The sequence below is a fragment of the Seriola dumerili genome, unplaced genomic scaffold, assembly GCF_002260705.1.
Source record: "Seriola dumerili isolate Sdu_G_001 unplaced genomic scaffold, Sdu_1.0 BDQW01000291.1, whole genome shotgun sequence".
Classification (NCBI taxonomy): Eukaryota; Metazoa; Chordata; class Actinopteri; order Carangiformes; family Carangidae; genus Seriola; species Seriola dumerili.
Window position 1 is genome coordinate 2,913,775 of NW_019174546.1, and position 16,187 is coordinate 2,929,961.

The following is a 16,187-nucleotide window of genomic DNA, read 5'->3' on the forward strand; positions in this document are numbered from 1 at the left end:
AAGTTTTAAAATACTTCTGCAAAGGAAGTCTGTTTTTGGTCCCTTTCTTATGTCTGACTGTTGAGTTGCATGGTATCTTAAAAACCTGTCAGATTATTTCAGTGAAATTTGGTGGAAAATAAGCTCTAGGAAAAGTGAAATTATGATATAGATTCAAATCAGGAAAATGGTAAAAGACTTTTTAGGGAATTTAGTTTGAGTTGCTGCACTTTTAAATGTTCTGACAGGTATTAATCTGTCACAATAACATCTTGATTTCTTGAGATTGTTAAATAAAAATTAGCAAAATGATTTAAGGTGAAATTATTTTTTTCAGTCACATCTCCTTGGAGTGTTCGACAATGTCAATGAAGCAGAGTTTCATGCAACAGAGTATGATAAGATTTTGGCTGTTATTTCACAAGAGGGAGAGAAACTACTGGTATGTATTTTGAATTGCATTTGCAGATTATAACTATAATGTAATTCTACATTTGCATTTGCAGAGTGTTAAAACAATGTGGAATTGCATGTGTTTCTCTTAATGTAAGGCACTGTGTTGCAGCTGGTCTAAATGGAGCCAATTTTAATTACATTATATTGTTTGGTAGTAGAATCTATAACAATTCATCATATTGCATGAGTGATCTCATATGTTTTGTTTGTGAATTCGACAACTGTGCATATGGGAAAAAAGTATATTACCCTAAAATTGTACTTAAGTAAATGCATTTTGTTCCTTTCCTTACCTGATCACAAGTGTAGTAAATGTGTTTGTGGTTTCAGCTGGACAGTCCTGTGATGGCACAGGGACCAGTGGAGCTCTGGCTCGGGAAGCTGTTGTTACAACAGCAAGCTTCATTACACTCTGTTATCAAAGCTTCAGATCTAGAGATCAACGATGAAGACTTTGATCTTCTCTCTTTCCTTGACAAGTTTCAAGCACAGGTCAGAAGACACTATCGTTTAATAGGTTGATTCTAAATGCTAGTGACTAATAGATATCAGGTCAACACTAGACATGTACAGAGTATTATTCTATTATTACAGATTGTGATGTGAAGTGTAACAAGTCAGAACTGTGACAAGAACTGTCCACTCTTTGACCTCAGCTCTTTGTATATATTTCCACAACAGAGATTGAACTCAATAATTTGTTCTTAGAACATCCTCATCACAAAGATGTATCCATATTGTGGTCAGACCACTAGATGGTGATCACTTCTCAGAGCATCCAGAATTATGGCCTTGGGCCTCATGAAACATATACAGTACAAAGTTGGCTATATCTTCATTTGTGTTGAGAGGTATAATGAGAAGTATTAGTAGTTCTTTACTTTTTTTACTGCAACTAATGTGTACTAGCTTGCAAATTTAGGTTACATTTAGGTAGTTCAGTTTTTCATTTTATTAGAAACATCTTTTCATGTGTCCTTTTGCTCTGTCATTTTTAGGTGGGCTTGCTGGGAATCCAGATGCTTTGGACAAGAGATGCAGAGGAGGCACTGCAAAATGCTGAAGATGACAGGGAGATCATGCCTTTTACCAAAAAGAAATTCCTACAATTACTCAGCATTCTCATTAAACAAACCACCTATGACTTGAGCAAGTTTGACAGAATCAAATATGAGACACTGGTCACAATCCATGTGCACCAGAGTGACATATTTAATGACCTAGTAGGTTCTTTGGAAAATCTTACTATATCATTGACTGACTGTTATTGTATTTTGATAACACATTCAGATTGATATCCTGTTTTGTCCCCAGGTAAAAAAGCGTATAAAATCTGTCAATGACTTTGAATGGCTGAAGCAGAGCAGATTTTACTACAAGGAGGATCTGGATAAAGTCATTGTGTCCATCACTAATGTTGACTTCATTTATCAGAATGAGTTCTTAGGCTGTACCGACCGTCTGGTCATCACCCCTCTGACTGACAGGCAGGAGAAGATTTGATATTGTTATTTAATAATTGTATTCACTTTTCACATAGTGTTTAATTTCTAATTTCTAAGTTGAATCAGTCAACTGCCTTGTATCTGGTAACAGGTGTTACATCACACTCGCCCAGGCTCTGGGCATGAGCATGGGAGGAGCCCCTGCAGGGCCTGCCGGCACTGGGAAGACTGAAACCACAAAAGACATGGGACGCTGCCTCGGCAAGTACGTTGTGGTGTTCAACTGCTCAGACCAGATGGACTTCAGAGGACTTGGCAGGATATACAAAGGTATCTTAGGCAATGAAATAATTAATCGAGTAGTGTGGTGTACAGTTTCAGTTATCTCATGACATATTCATTTTTCAGGCCTTGCGCAGTCAGGGTCCTGGGGCTGCTTTGATGAGTTCAACAGAATCGACCTGCCAGTGCTTTCTGTTGCTGCTCAGCAGATCTACATTGTTCTGCAAGCACGCAAGAAACACAAAATCTCTTTCATCTTTACTGATGGAGACTGTGTTGATCTGAATCCAGAGTTTGGCCTTTTCATTACTATGGTAGGATACACAAATGCACAAGAATTTTAGAAGAAATATCTTAAACCTTGGAAGAAGACATTAAATACACACTAAATGACATGTCATCCTTCCATGTCTAGAACCCTGGATATGCAGGTCGTCAGGAACTTCCTGAAAACTTAAAAGTGCAATTCAGGACAGTGTCAATGATGGTGCCAGACCGGCAGGTGGGTCCAGGCTACTTTTGCTGGAAAATAATATTTTTTCCTTTGTTTTAGACATAATAGGCAGTCACTTATTCTCTTGTCTTTTGCAGATCATCATGAGAGTCAAACTAGCTAGTTGTGGATTCAATGACAATGTCATCTTAGCCCAGAAATTCTTTGTTCTTTATAAACTGTGTGAAGAACAACTTACAAAACAGGTGAGAAATTGTTTGTCAGTGCTTAATTACTTTCCTTAATGATTGTTAATTTACTGCCACACAATCTCTTCTGTTTGTCAGGTCCACTATGACTTTGGCCTGAGGAACATCCTGTCTGTGTTGAGAACACTGGGGGCCAGTAAAAGAGCACGACCTGATGACACAGAGTCCAGTATTGTCATGAGAGTGTTACGTGACATGAATCTTTCTAAACTGGTATGTTACATATTATTGGTATGTTTTATATTGTTCACCATCAGTGATAATATAATAAATTCTACTGGTATTGTACTATGTGGGTAGACACTATACTGCATGTGAATCTCTGTATGTTTCAGGTGGACGAGGATGAGCCCCTCTTTCTTAGTTTGATCAATGACCTATTCCCTGGTATCCAGCTGGATGGAAGCACATATACTGAACTTCAAGCTGCTGTAGCCCATCAAGTTGAGCTTGCTGGTATTGTTAACCATCCCCCTTGGAACCTCAAGCTGGTTCAGGTATGTCAAAGACTCTTTTTGTATTTACCTCCTGTTGTATTTTGTGTATTTTTCAGTGATATTTGGAAGATATATAATATGTTACTGTTACTGTCACTCACAGCTTTATGAGGCTTCACGAGTGCGTCATGGCCTGATGACTCTGGGACCAAGCGGAGCTGGGAAGACCACAGTTATCAACATTCTAATGCGATCTTTGACTCAGTGTGGAACCCCACACAGGGAGATGCGCATGAATCCCAAAGCAATCACTGCCCCACAGATGTTCGGCCGTCTTGATGCAGCCACCAATGACTGGACTGATGGCATTTTTTCTACTCTATGGAGGAGGACTCTCAAAGCCAAGAAAGGTTTGTAATGCTATCTGTAGTGCACATTCAACCTAATATTTTTCAATTTATGTCACAAATTCCCTTTGTAAACATTTTCTTACACAAAAACAAGAACAATGTAGACATTGTTGCAGTTTTAAAAAATAATACTAAATCTTTTTGAACATTTTAAATACAGTAAATAGAGCACCTCATAAGCAGCTGGTCATGCAGCAAAATTAATTCAGTGTAGCTGTTTTGTCTGGTGAAAGCAGCTTCTGTTTATTTTTTGCTTAGGCATTAGATAGTAAGTGATACACACCTAAAAATGTTAGGGATACCAGCTGTAGAAAATTGCTGTTCAGAGAGAGCAAGTAAGTGAAAAAGTTGAAGAGATAGTTTGATAATATAAGGACTGAATTGTAATATCTTTGAAATTTGTATATTTCAGGGGAGTTCATATGGATTTTGCTAGATGGCCCTGTGGACGCTATATGGATTGAGAACCTCAACTCTGTGCTGGATGATAACAAAACACTGACCCTGGCTAATGGTGACCGTATCACCATGTCTCCATCCTGTAAGCTGGTATTTGAGGTGCACAACATGGATAATGCCTCCCCTGCTACTGTGTCCCGGGTGGGTATGGTCTTCATGAGCTCCTCAGCTCTCAGCTGGAGACCTATACTCCAGGTACAATTGTTTTGTTAAATCATCAATAGAGAAAGTGTTTGCAGAAAAGAAACAATGTGTCTTTACAATGCTTTACAATCAAGATCTTAGGTGGAACATTTTATTTTGTAGGGATGGGCTCACAAGCGCAATGCACAGGAGGCAGAAAGCATTATGGGTTTATATGACAAAATATTTGAGGAAGCTTACTTGTATATGAAGCAAAACCTTAAACCCAAAATGGAACTTTTGGAGTGCAACTACATCATGCAGGTTTGTGTCCAGAAAAATACTGAAGACAAACAGGAATTAGATGATGGCTCTGAACTTGTTTGATGAAACACTGAATATATTATTATGATCTAACATCATTAGTCTGTGAATCTGCTGGAGGGCGTCATCCCAACTAAGGAGACAGGGGGCTTGGCTGGTGACAAACACATGGAACGCCTCTTCGTCTTCTGTCTGATGTGGAGCCTGGGAGCCCTTTTGGAGTTGGAGGATAGAGACAAACTGGAGGCTTATATTAGATCACATGAAAGCAGCATTAATGTGCCTCAAACGCAGCCAGGAGAGACTATGTTTGAGTACATGGTCAACCCAAATGGTACAATAATTTTATACATTAAAAACCATTCCGTTGCTGTCTTTATCTAGTTTTTAGATAATGGTTGAAGGACTATTTTAACATGGGTATACAACTATATGTATGATGACTTCAGGTGAGTGGTGTCATTGGAATAACCATGTGGGGGAGTTTATCTATCCAGCTGACCATGTTCCAAACTATGCCTCCATCCTTGTGCCAAATGTGGATAATACAAGAACCTCTTTCCTGCTGGAGGTTATTGCCAAACAACGCAAGGTGATCTTTAAAAAAAATTTCATTACAAACGTAATAACTTTTTTTGCTTTGATGTATGTCTGTGACAGATGCATGTTGTTTTTGTATAGGCGGTACTTCTTATTGGTGAACAAGGGACAGCCAAGACAGTGATGATAAAAGGCTACACAAAAAAATATGATCCTGAGACAGACCTATCCAAGTCTGTGAACTTCTCATCTGCAACAGAACCCATGATGTTTCAGGTAGAATGTTTATCATGTTTCTATATGCTGTCCATGGCTCTGTGCAGTTCTGAGTAGGTTTTTGTTTGCAAAAGCATTTTTTCTCTATTACAGCGAACAGTGGAGAGCTACATAGAGAAACGAATTGGCAGTACCTATGGACCCCCAGGAGGACGCCGGATGACAGTCTTCATTGATGATATAAACATGCCTATTGTCAATGAATGGGGGGATCAGGTAATCATGTATAAATATATGCAGTTCAAAAGTCTTAGACTTTCAGACTTAGTCTGTCTGAATAACTACTGTATGTGCCTGTACAATAGATCACCAATGAGATAGTCCGCCAGATGATGGAAATGAGCGGCATGTACAATCTAGACAAACCAGGAGACTTCACCACTGTTGTGGACGTACAGATAGTGGCTGCCATGATTCACCCTGGTGGGGGGAGAAACGACATCCCACAGAGACTGAAGAGACAGTTTACAGTCTTCAACTGTACTCTGCCATCCAACAGCTCCATTGATAAGATCTTTGGTAGTTGTCCCTACAATTATTCACTTTTCAGCTTACTTTAGGTTGTATGAAACGCTTGAAATTCTCTTTCCTGTCCTCTCTCTGCAGGTGTCATCGGGTGTGGATATTTTGACACTTGCAGGAATTTCAAGCCTGAGATATTTGATATGGTGAAGTGCCTTGTGTCTGCAGGGAGGATTGTATGGCAGTGGACAAAGGTAATCTCTTGGAGGAGGTTGTGAAATTGATTATGCGGATAGATTTATATGGTACAGCCTGATAACCCACTACAGGGCCTAGTAATAGGTCAAAACATCATTTGACATGAATACTAGGCTTCACCCAACTTTTGGTGCATCTTACTGTGTATTGATAATGATGATGTAATGACCTGATTTGTTGATTTCATATTGAAGGGAAAAATGCTTCCCACACCATCCAAGTTCCATTACATCTTCAATTTGAGAGACTTGTCCAGGATCTGGCAAGGAATGTTAAATATTAAGGCTGAGGAGTGTGACAATATCCCCACTCTCATGGCACTTTTCAAGAGTGAATGTACAAGGGTGATTGCTGACAGGTACAGTGCTTACATACAGTGAAATCACTTGCACATCACAAATGCACAAAAGATGACATACAAGCTTACTAAGAAAATGTTTTCTTGTAGGTTTGTTTGCTTTGAGGACAGAGAGTGGTTTGAGAAGGCTCTAACTCGTGTGATCCAAGAGCATGTTGACCCCAGTCTTGTCCCAGAACTTCATCCTGAGCCATACTTTGTTGACTTCCTGCGAGATGCTCCTGAGCCTACTGGAGAAGAAGACGATGATGCCTGTTTTGATGCCCCCAAAATTTATGAACTGGTATGAACTTGGTATTTAGACTATTGATAGATGTAGAAAACTGTCAAAATTATCTGAGTAAACTATCGTGCTTCCAGGTGCCAAGTATTGAGTTCTTACAAGAAAAGCTGATGATGTATCAGACCCAGCACAATGAGGTTGTGAGAGGCTCCAGTTTAGATCTGGTTTTCTTCACGGATGCCATGACTCATCTTGTCAAGGTCAAACTACAAGCTAACCTGACAGATACATATTGTGTTGAGCAGGCTATAGATAATTCTGATTTATTTGAGATTTGCCTTCCTTTAGATCTCACGTATCATTCGAACTGACACTGGAAATGCCCTGCTTGTGGGAGTGGGAGGATCAGGCAAACAGAGCTTGACTCGCCTTGCTTCATACATAGCTGGATACAGCATCTTCCAGATCACACTGACAAGGTGAGAATGGACATAAAGTAAAGCGACTGTCAGCATTAGTGAGGCAACTTGGAAGAGGGTAGCCATACAGTAACAAGATAAGATGTTCTCACTGATAGTTAGGTTAAAACTCAATAACAGGTGAAAACTTAATAACATGTCTATGTAGTTTTGCATTTTGCTTTAAAATGTTTGTAGAAAGGTTACCTGTGAAGTTCTTAAATATTATATTTAAATTCTAATTTCTAATTAACTATTCATATTAATTTGTAAGAACAAATATTCACATTCTGAGTGATGATTGATATTGTTGATCTAGAAAAATCTATACACTTTTTGAAAATTATTCTTACCTTTTTAATTACAATACAAAACATGCTATTACCTTATCACCTAATCAAACAGACTCAAATGTTTATTAAGTAAATGTATGTATTGTAAAATATTATTGTGCAGTAACTTCTCCTTAACTTACCAGATCACTTTGTCGTCATTGTATTTGGATGATTTTGATTATTTAGTACAGTTTATGAAAAAAGCCTATAAATTTATGTGTGATGTGCAACAAAAAAACAGCAAAAAAAAGATTCATCATTGGTCTATATTGACTTTTAGTAGCACACTCATAACACACACAGTAGATGATTATCATGGTACAGATTACGCATTCCATGAACCCATAAGCCATTTTATATTTTAGATAAATTGTCCAAAACTGCATTCTTATAGATCCTAATTGTGTCACCGCATCAAAACTTAATGATGTACTGGGGTCTTTCTTCTTACACTGCCATGTTTGTTTTCTCAGAACATACAACATAAGTAATTTCATGGATGACCTGAAAGTGTTGTATAAAACAGCAGGGGCTGAGGGCAAAGGCATCACCTTCATCTTTACTGACAATGAAATCAAAGATGAAGCCTTCCTTGAGTACCTCAACAATGTTCTTTCTTCTGGAGAGGTAAGGGCTTCATGTTAAGGGTAAAACCCCGAACACCCCATCCATGGTCACACAAACTAACTGAGTCTGCATTTAGACAATGTAGTTTAGAACTTTCTTATTTATTCTCATTTCAACAATGCATCATTCCTATTTCACAGAGACAAAGAGGTCAGACTAAATGTTATGTCTTAGATTTCAAATGAAAGCTTTTACTGGTCCTGATGACTTGACTGTGAGTGAACTGTGTACAGGTCTCCAATCTGTTTGCTAAAGATGAGATCACAGAGATCACCCAGAACCTGATACCTGTGATGAAAAAGGAGCTTCCTCGTGTTCCACCAACTTTTGACAACCTCTATGACTACTTCATAACCCGGTCCAGAAAGAATCTGCATGTAGTTCTTTGCTTCTCACCAGTAGGTCATAACTTTGTATATAGATTACGAGATATAAGAATTATATTGAGAATACAGTAACATAGTAACGAGAATTATTGTTTACCAAAAGGCAATAACCCAAAGACTAAGTTCTCAGATTCTTTGTTTCCTTGTGTTTTTCTCTGCATCTTCATTTATTTGTTTAAATTGTCATCTATGGTATTTTATTTAATGGTGTATATTTGTTCTGTTTCGTGCATGCCCATTTTAAATAGAGTGTAACTGCTGCATTACACATGCACTTACAAACTTACAAAGCTACCCCTGCATATGTGAATATTCTTATTTGAATTTACACTTTGTCTGCTCTTCTTAACAGGTTGGACAGAAGTTTCGCTCCCGATCCCTGAAGTTTCCAGGGTTGACTTCTGGCTGTACAATGGACTGGTTCACCCCTTGGCCCAATGAGGCTCTGGTGGCTGTATCCAACTACTTCTTGTCAGAGTTTCCCATGGTTTGCTCAACTGATGTGAAGGCTTCTGTGGTGACCACCATGGGTACATATCATGACAAAGTATCTGATGCCTGTGAAAGCTACTTTGAAAGGTATAACACACAAATCACATGTAGTTCACATTGTTACATTGTAATTGAAATTTCAGACAATCTTAGTTCTAAGACCAGAAACATATTTCACACAAGCTTAAAGTTGTATTCTGTGCTATCTTTCAGGTTTCGAAGAAAAATTCATGTCACCCCTAAATCCTACCTCTCTTTTATAAATGGTTACAAAACGCTGTACACTGAAAAGTACAACTATATCAACACACTAGCAGAGCGCATGAATGTTGGTAAGGAAAGTTTAACAGCTCGGATATGACGTGCTACTTTGGAAGGTTTACTCTGGGAAAGGATTTTAAAAGATGTTACTGATTTTCAGGGTTGGCCAAACTGATGGAGGCTAGTCAGTCTGTGGCTGAACTATCCAAATATCTTGAAGTCAAGGAAAAAGAGTTGGCTATAGCATCCGCCAAAGCTGACAAGGTAAATAATAATACAGACTCCAGCCTCCCATGACGCAAGATAAGGTTGTACATTAGGGCTGCCACAAACAATTATTTTTCCATCAGTTAATCTGTCAACTATTTTACAGATTAGTCGATTCATCTTAACAATTACTTTTCATTTTATTTTGACAAACTAAATCATTGTACAATGCAGCACAAAGTAAAATGTAAACAAAGGTTTACATATTAGAGTGCAAAACTGTAGATTTAAATTGGCAACTCCAACATGTTAAAAATAAATATATGTGATTTTAGCAGCTACATGGACAAAAGATATTTAGTAAAGTAAAGATATTAAAAAGCTCTACATACTAATAAATAGAAGCCTTCTCTGGTAGTCCATCATCCAGAATAGTCCCTGGTTGTTTTCTCTTCAAGTGCTCATGCATAGTGCGCCATTTTTAAAACTGTAGTGTTGACTGGAGCCGACCAATGACTGGAACTAAAAACAACTGACATCATGATGCAGCAACTACAGTGTTATAAAAAAAACCCAACATGTTAGTACAATACAAAATATTGAATTGTACAAAATATTGTGTTTTATTGATGTCAACGCCATCGATTATGGACACTGATCGCTATCCATCCAGGTAATGGATGGCTAGTTATGTGTAACTTGTCTCAAATCAGAATTTATGAAGTGACATAAAGAGCATAAAAGGTAGTGGCAATTAGTGGACATGAATTTTGAAAAAAAACTTAAAGAAACACAACAGATTTCATTCAATGGACATTTTACCCAGGTGTGTGAAAAGACTAGATGAAAGGTCAACAGGTTGTGGACATTTATGTGATACAATTCATTGCGTAACACATTTCTCTTTGCATTCACTTAGGTGGTGGCAGAGGTGACGGTCAGTGCTGAAGCTGCCACCATTGTAAAGAATGAGGTCCAGGTTGTGAAGGATAGAGCCCAGAAACTTGTGGAGGGAATTGGAAAAGAAAAAGCTATTGCTGAGGAAAAACTGGAAGCTGCCAGGCCAGCTTTAGAAGAAGCTAAAGCTGCACTTAATGTGAGATCTGTGATGGGGTTTTTTTTAGCACATTTGTGTATTTAATCCATTTATATTCTACCTCATGATTTTACTTTTTACTAATTTTTACAGACCATCAAGCCTGCTGACATTGCCACTCTGAGAAAATTGTCCAAACCTCCACATCTGATTATGAGGATTATGGACTCCTGCCTTCTTTTGTTCCAAAAGAAGTTAGACTCTGTCTCTATTGATCCAGAGCTACGCTGTGTTATTCCATCATGGGGAGAAGCACTGAAGGTAACTAAAATCCTTGATATGAATTTTAAGGTTTTGCAATTCTGCTCCATTTACTTGCAACCCGCAAATTGTAAGAGCTTTCTGTAAACCCATAAAGAGAGATACAACTCTGTTTGTATGTTCTAGTATGCATGTTTTGTAGTGTAATAACAGTAATGATAAAAATAATAATAGTGATGTGTTCAACATTGTCAAGTTACTTATGGCTCTCTTTTCTCCAATTTTCTTCCTCCACACTTAAGCTCATGAGTGCTCCAGGTTTTATGAACTCACTCCAGCAGTTTCAAAAGGACAAAATTAATGAGGAAACAGTAGAACTGCTGCAGCCCTACTTTCAGATGGTGGATTACACAATGGAAAATGCCAAGAAAGTGTGTGGTAATGTAGCTGGTCTGCTAGAGTGGACCCGGGCTATGGCCACATTCTTTGGCATTAACAAAGAAGTGCTGCCACTCAAGGTAAAGTCAATTTTAATCATGACCGCTAAACATTTTGACATAGTTGACATAGTTGACTATTGTACTTTAGTTATGGTTCAAAACTTTCTACTTTAAGCCTTTTTCAAAGCCATTTGAGGTGCATAGTGTAGTCTTTTTGTCATGATTCCTGTCTCAGCCCTGCTGTTTATGTTCATTCTGCCTCCGTCTCCTGCCATACTCCACCCACCCACCAGAGGTCATCAGACTTTCCTCCTGTTCCCAGAGCCACATGCTCATCTGTTTCCCATTTCCAATCACTGGAACTTCCCTACCTACCTACACACCTTTTTCTCATTTCCCTTTTTCTCATTTCCCTCGTTTACTCCCCTGCATTTATACCAGCCCTTTTTCACCATGTTCATGCTGTTTACACTCATTCTTGTTACCTTGCTTGCTACCTGTATTTTGTTACCTATGGTCTGTTAACCTGTCTGCCTGCCTCCTTGCCTGCAAGCCTTGCCTCCAACATTTGTTCTATTAAAGTAAATTCACTGCACTAGCCTGTCTTTGTGTCTGTGTCTTGGGTCCTCCCTTCCTGTGCTCTTATCACCAGCCATGACATTTTTAGCTCATAGCCCTTTGTATTTACTGTATTAAGTATAATAGTGATTAAGAATTAAGAATAATGCAGATTTTTTTTATGCCATCTGTTGTGTTGTGGTATCAACTTCACTACCATTTATCTATGTCCAGGCTAACCTGGCCATTCAGGAAGGCCGGCTCAGAGCGGCTAATAATGAGCTGAGCAAGGCTGAGGCTCAGCTGGCTGAGAAGCAAGCGGAGTTTGACAAAGTCAAGGCCAAATGTGATGCTGCTATGAAAGAGAAACAGGTGTCGTTTAGCCTTAAAAACATTTTTAATAGTACTTTTACTTTAAACTAGAAATTAATATTGTTGATCACTTAAAATGTCATGATTTTCAGGATTTGTTGGATGATGCTGAGATGTGTAGGAATAAAATGCAGGCTGCGTCTGCACTTATTGATGGACTCAGTGGAGAGAAAATTCGATGGATAGAGCAAAGCAAAGAATTTAAATCACAGATCAACAGGTATGTTACAAAGAACTGAATTTAATAATGAAAAATTATATTTCCAAGGGACACAAAATTAATTTTTATTACCATTTAGTTATCATTAGTTCTGACTTTTCAGAGGATGTTGTTATATTATTATAATTTATTGATCATGAAACCCATTTGTTCTGTTCTTTCTGGCAGACTTGTGGGTGACGTACTCCAGCTCACTGGCTTCTTGTCTTATTGTGGGCCATTTAACCAGAGTTTCCGCGACATGTTGTTGAAGGAAATCTGGGAGGCAGAGCTAAGGAGTCATAAAATCCCTTTTACAGAAAACCTCAACCTCATTTCTGCCCTTGTGGACCCTCCCACTGTAAGAGCAACATAAACTTAATTTTGATTTTTACCTAACTACTACCTTCGCAAAAAGTTGAAACACAGTTGAAACACATTCACACTCCTGTATATGTTCCAGATAAGTGAGTGGAACCTTCAAGGACTCCCAGGAGATGACTTGTCTGTGCAGAATGGCATCATTGTCACAAAAGCAACACGATATCCTCTCCTCATCGATCCCCAGACTCAGGGAAAAACTTGGATTAAAGAAAAAGAAAAGGCCAATACACTTCAAGTAAACAGTGAAATGCAGCATAGTTGTGTCATTTTTACCCAAATTAGGTGTTTTGGTAACATATATATGGAGGTAATCTGTGATCTCTCTTTCAGGTGACATCATTACACCACAAGTTCTTTCGCACCCATCTGGAAGACTGTCTTTCCTTGGGACGCCCACTGCTTATTGAAGATGTAAATGAGGAGCTGGACCCTGCCCTTGACAATGTCCTCGAGAAAAACTTTATTAAATCTGGGACCAGTTTTAAGGTAAACAGCTGTAATATCCACTTGAAATCAACAATACAACTGTACAATACAACTGTGTCCTCTCTTCAATTCTTGGATTTGACTTGTGTAGGTTAAAGTGGGAGACAAAGAGGCAAATGTGATGGATGGCTTCCAGCTCTATATAACCTCCAAACTTCCTAATCCAGCATACACACCAGAAATCAGTGCCAAGACATCCATCATTGATTTCACTGTAAACATGAAGGGCCTTGAGAACCAGCTACTCGGTCGTGTCATCCTCAAAGAGAAACATGTCAGTTGCTATTTTTTTCCACTTGACATGTCTGTTGAGTTAGCAGAGTTGAATCAATGTTTTATCTTATATTACCTTGTTATTATAGTATTGAGCATGAAGAGGGAACTGAGAAAAAAGAATCCATTTTCTATGTCTGAACTAAATTGTTTTCTCTTCTGTGTTTACAACTTAAAAATATGTGAAAGTTTTTTCACTTGTTTTAAAGTTATAAACAAAGAGAAAACTATTTAGACCCGACTTAGAAAATGGATCACCAGAATTTTTTGCTTCACTTATCACTCTGGGTTTCCATAATCTTGCCTTGGGCTGCACATGAATTTTAAGTTCCATTAATAAATTGTAAGTTATTTAAATCATTTTAACAGGAACTAGAGGCAGAAAGACTGAAGCTAATTGAGGATGTAACAGCCAATAAGAGAAAGATGCAGGAGTTGGAAGACAACTTGCTGTACAAACTCAGCAGCACAAAAGGTACAACAGTTACTGGTATAGGTTAGTGCCATACTTGTAATGTATTTATGTACTTTTCAAAATAAAAACATGTTTTGTTTTTCTGATTGAAGGATCCTTGGTTGATGATGACTCCATGATTGGCATTCTGAGTACAACTAAGCAAACTGCTGCTGAAGTTAGTGCAAAGCTCAGTGTTGCAGCAGATGCAGAGTTGAAGATCAATATGGCTCAAGCTGAATATCGTCCCGTTGCCTCTCGAGGAAGCATCCTTTACTTCCTCATCACAGAGATGAGCATGGTCAACGTGATGTACCAGACCTCCCTGGCTCAGTTCCTCAAAATCTTTGACCTCTCACTGGATAGGTATGGTTTCACCAATACTGGTTTAAGTACATCTGAACAATCATGGTGCTTCTTTTGAGTATGAAGTATGGGGCTGTAACAGCTTTTGTACTATGGACCTTATACTTCACACTATGCTGCAACAAATTAACACTGAGTTGCACTTCAACCATGGCTTACTCTCTCCACTCCAACAAATGTGTCTAAAAAGAAGAGGTATTAAACTAAGTAAAATGGCATTTTTTTCCTTTGCAAAGTGGCTAGCCTATAGCTGCTGTAAGGCCTTCTTTGGTGTATTGATGATAAAATAATTGCAGACATTTTGTCTCTCAGTATCATGTTTACTCTGTCATTTTGTCACATTGGGACACCTTGTTGCACATCTGTTTCTGTCTGTCCTCTGTTTACTATTGTTAATATCATAAATATGTTTTTGCAGGTCTGAAAAGTCCTCTAAAACTCAAAAGCGAATCCGAAACATTATTGAATATCTGACCTTTGAGGTGTTCAGATACACAGTAAGAGGCCTTTACGAAAACCACAAGTTCATCTTCACACTCTTGGTGGCCCTCAAGATTGACTTACAGAATAACAAAATCGAGCAAAATAAATTTCAGATTCTTATTAAAGGTAAGATAATCACCACTTCTAAGAAAAGTTTAAGTTGCCTTTTTGTTATTTGGTTTCCTAAAACATGATAATTTCTTTGTATAATGAAATAGGTGGTGCAGCTCTTGACCTAAAGACCTGCCCCTTAAAGCCATACAGTTGGATCCTGGATATGATATGGCTAAACTTAGTGGAACTCAGCAAATTGCCACAGTTCACTAACATCTTAAACCAGGTGAGCTTAAGCTCCACTAATTGGTATTTAAATCCTCCATGAAAGTTTCCTTACAAGGTGTTGCTATTGACACATTTTGAAGGTGTCTCACAATGGGAAACACTGGAAAGCATGGCTCAATCTTGATGCCCCAGAGGAAGGTGTAGTTCCAGATGGATACAACGCCCTTGATGTCTTCCATAAACTTTTGCTAATAAGGTTGGATCCTACTGCTGCTTGTGTTTCTTGTTCGTTCTAATACATAATATGATATTTAGTACAATTATCTTACAAGTTTTTTCTTTGACAGGTCTTGGTGCCCTGACCGTACCTTGTCTCAGGCAAGAAAGTACGTGGGAGAATCCATGGGTATGAGGTTTGCTGAGCCGGTCCTCTTGAACCTTCATAACACATGGGAGGAGAGTGATCCTCGCACCCCTCTAATTTGCTTCCTGTCAATGGGCTCAGATCCCACTGACCAAATTGAAGCACTTGCTAAGAAACTCCAACTGGGTGAGCTTTAAAGCCCTCTTAAACTTACAGCTTTTATAAAGCTTCTCATCGTAACCCTGAGGAATTATTTCTTGTGCTGTATGTCATGATATCCTCACATTGTGTCCTATAGAATGCAGAGCTATATCCATGGGGCAAGGACAAGAGGTTCATGCAAGGAAGCTTGTTCAGACATCCATGACACAGGTGTTTATTCTCAGTTAATGAAGTAGTAAGTTGTATGGATGTATGTTTACAAAGTGATGGCTAACTGTTTCACCTGATCTGTGGCCTCTGTATGTGGATGTGTATAGGGGGGCTGGGTCCTTTTGCAAAATTGTCACCTGGGCTTGGAGTTTATGGATGAGTTGCTCGAAACTATCACAACTGCAGACACCATGCATGATACTTTCAGAGTATGGATCACCACAGAACCACACAACCGATTCTCCATCACACTCCTACAGGTGACACTTTACAAAGCTTGTATGTACAATAAGGTGTTATGAATTACTTCATTTGCTAGTTCGTATACATATCTAACCTACATAATACTGTGTTACT

The 16,187-nt window shown here is 38.5% G+C and overlaps 1 protein-coding gene across 1 annotated transcript in view; it reads left to right on the forward strand.

Annotated features, from left to right (window-relative positions):
• Positions 1-16,187, forward strand: part of dnah8 (dynein axonemal heavy chain 8) — a 34,926-nt gene that overhangs the window by 15,909 nt on the left and 2,830 nt on the right. Inside the window, exons 39-83 of the mRNA XM_022758242.1 lie at positions 317-421; positions 766-927; positions 1,434-1,658; positions 1,750-1,922; positions 2,032-2,210; positions 2,289-2,476; positions 2,578-2,664; positions 2,754-2,861; positions 2,943-3,077; positions 3,200-3,361; positions 3,465-3,711; positions 4,124-4,365; positions 4,477-4,617; positions 4,720-4,951; positions 5,067-5,209; positions 5,299-5,433; positions 5,527-5,649; positions 5,739-5,952; positions 6,040-6,149; positions 6,348-6,511; positions 6,602-6,794; positions 6,872-6,994; positions 7,083-7,213; positions 8,001-8,154; positions 8,388-8,552; positions 8,893-9,119; positions 9,246-9,364; positions 9,454-9,557; positions 10,420-10,596; positions 10,690-10,857; positions 11,100-11,315; positions 12,030-12,167; positions 12,260-12,387; positions 12,556-12,727; positions 12,830-12,985; positions 13,081-13,236; positions 13,328-13,510; positions 13,879-13,984; positions 14,077-14,329; positions 14,748-14,938; positions 15,031-15,152; positions 15,235-15,350; positions 15,442-15,644; positions 15,757-15,830; positions 15,938-16,090. Of these exons, the coding sequence (XP_022613963.1) occupies positions 317-421; positions 766-927; positions 1,434-1,658; positions 1,750-1,922; positions 2,032-2,210; positions 2,289-2,476; positions 2,578-2,664; positions 2,754-2,861; positions 2,943-3,077; positions 3,200-3,361; positions 3,465-3,711; positions 4,124-4,365; positions 4,477-4,617; positions 4,720-4,951; positions 5,067-5,209; positions 5,299-5,433; positions 5,527-5,649; positions 5,739-5,952; positions 6,040-6,149; positions 6,348-6,511; positions 6,602-6,794; positions 6,872-6,994; positions 7,083-7,213; positions 8,001-8,154; positions 8,388-8,552; positions 8,893-9,119; positions 9,246-9,364; positions 9,454-9,557; positions 10,420-10,596; positions 10,690-10,857; positions 11,100-11,315; positions 12,030-12,167; positions 12,260-12,387; positions 12,556-12,727; positions 12,830-12,985; positions 13,081-13,236; positions 13,328-13,510; positions 13,879-13,984; positions 14,077-14,329; positions 14,748-14,938; positions 15,031-15,152; positions 15,235-15,350; positions 15,442-15,644; positions 15,757-15,830; positions 15,938-16,090 (7,203 nt within the window). The remainder of the gene's footprint in view (positions 1-316; positions 422-765; positions 928-1,433; positions 1,659-1,749; positions 1,923-2,031; positions 2,211-2,288; positions 2,477-2,577; positions 2,665-2,753; positions 2,862-2,942; positions 3,078-3,199; positions 3,362-3,464; positions 3,712-4,123; positions 4,366-4,476; positions 4,618-4,719; positions 4,952-5,066; positions 5,210-5,298; positions 5,434-5,526; positions 5,650-5,738; positions 5,953-6,039; positions 6,150-6,347; positions 6,512-6,601; positions 6,795-6,871; positions 6,995-7,082; positions 7,214-8,000; positions 8,155-8,387; positions 8,553-8,892; positions 9,120-9,245; positions 9,365-9,453; positions 9,558-10,419; positions 10,597-10,689; positions 10,858-11,099; positions 11,316-12,029; positions 12,168-12,259; positions 12,388-12,555; positions 12,728-12,829; positions 12,986-13,080; positions 13,237-13,327; positions 13,511-13,878; positions 13,985-14,076; positions 14,330-14,747; positions 14,939-15,030; positions 15,153-15,234; positions 15,351-15,441; positions 15,645-15,756; positions 15,831-15,937; positions 16,091-16,187) is intronic.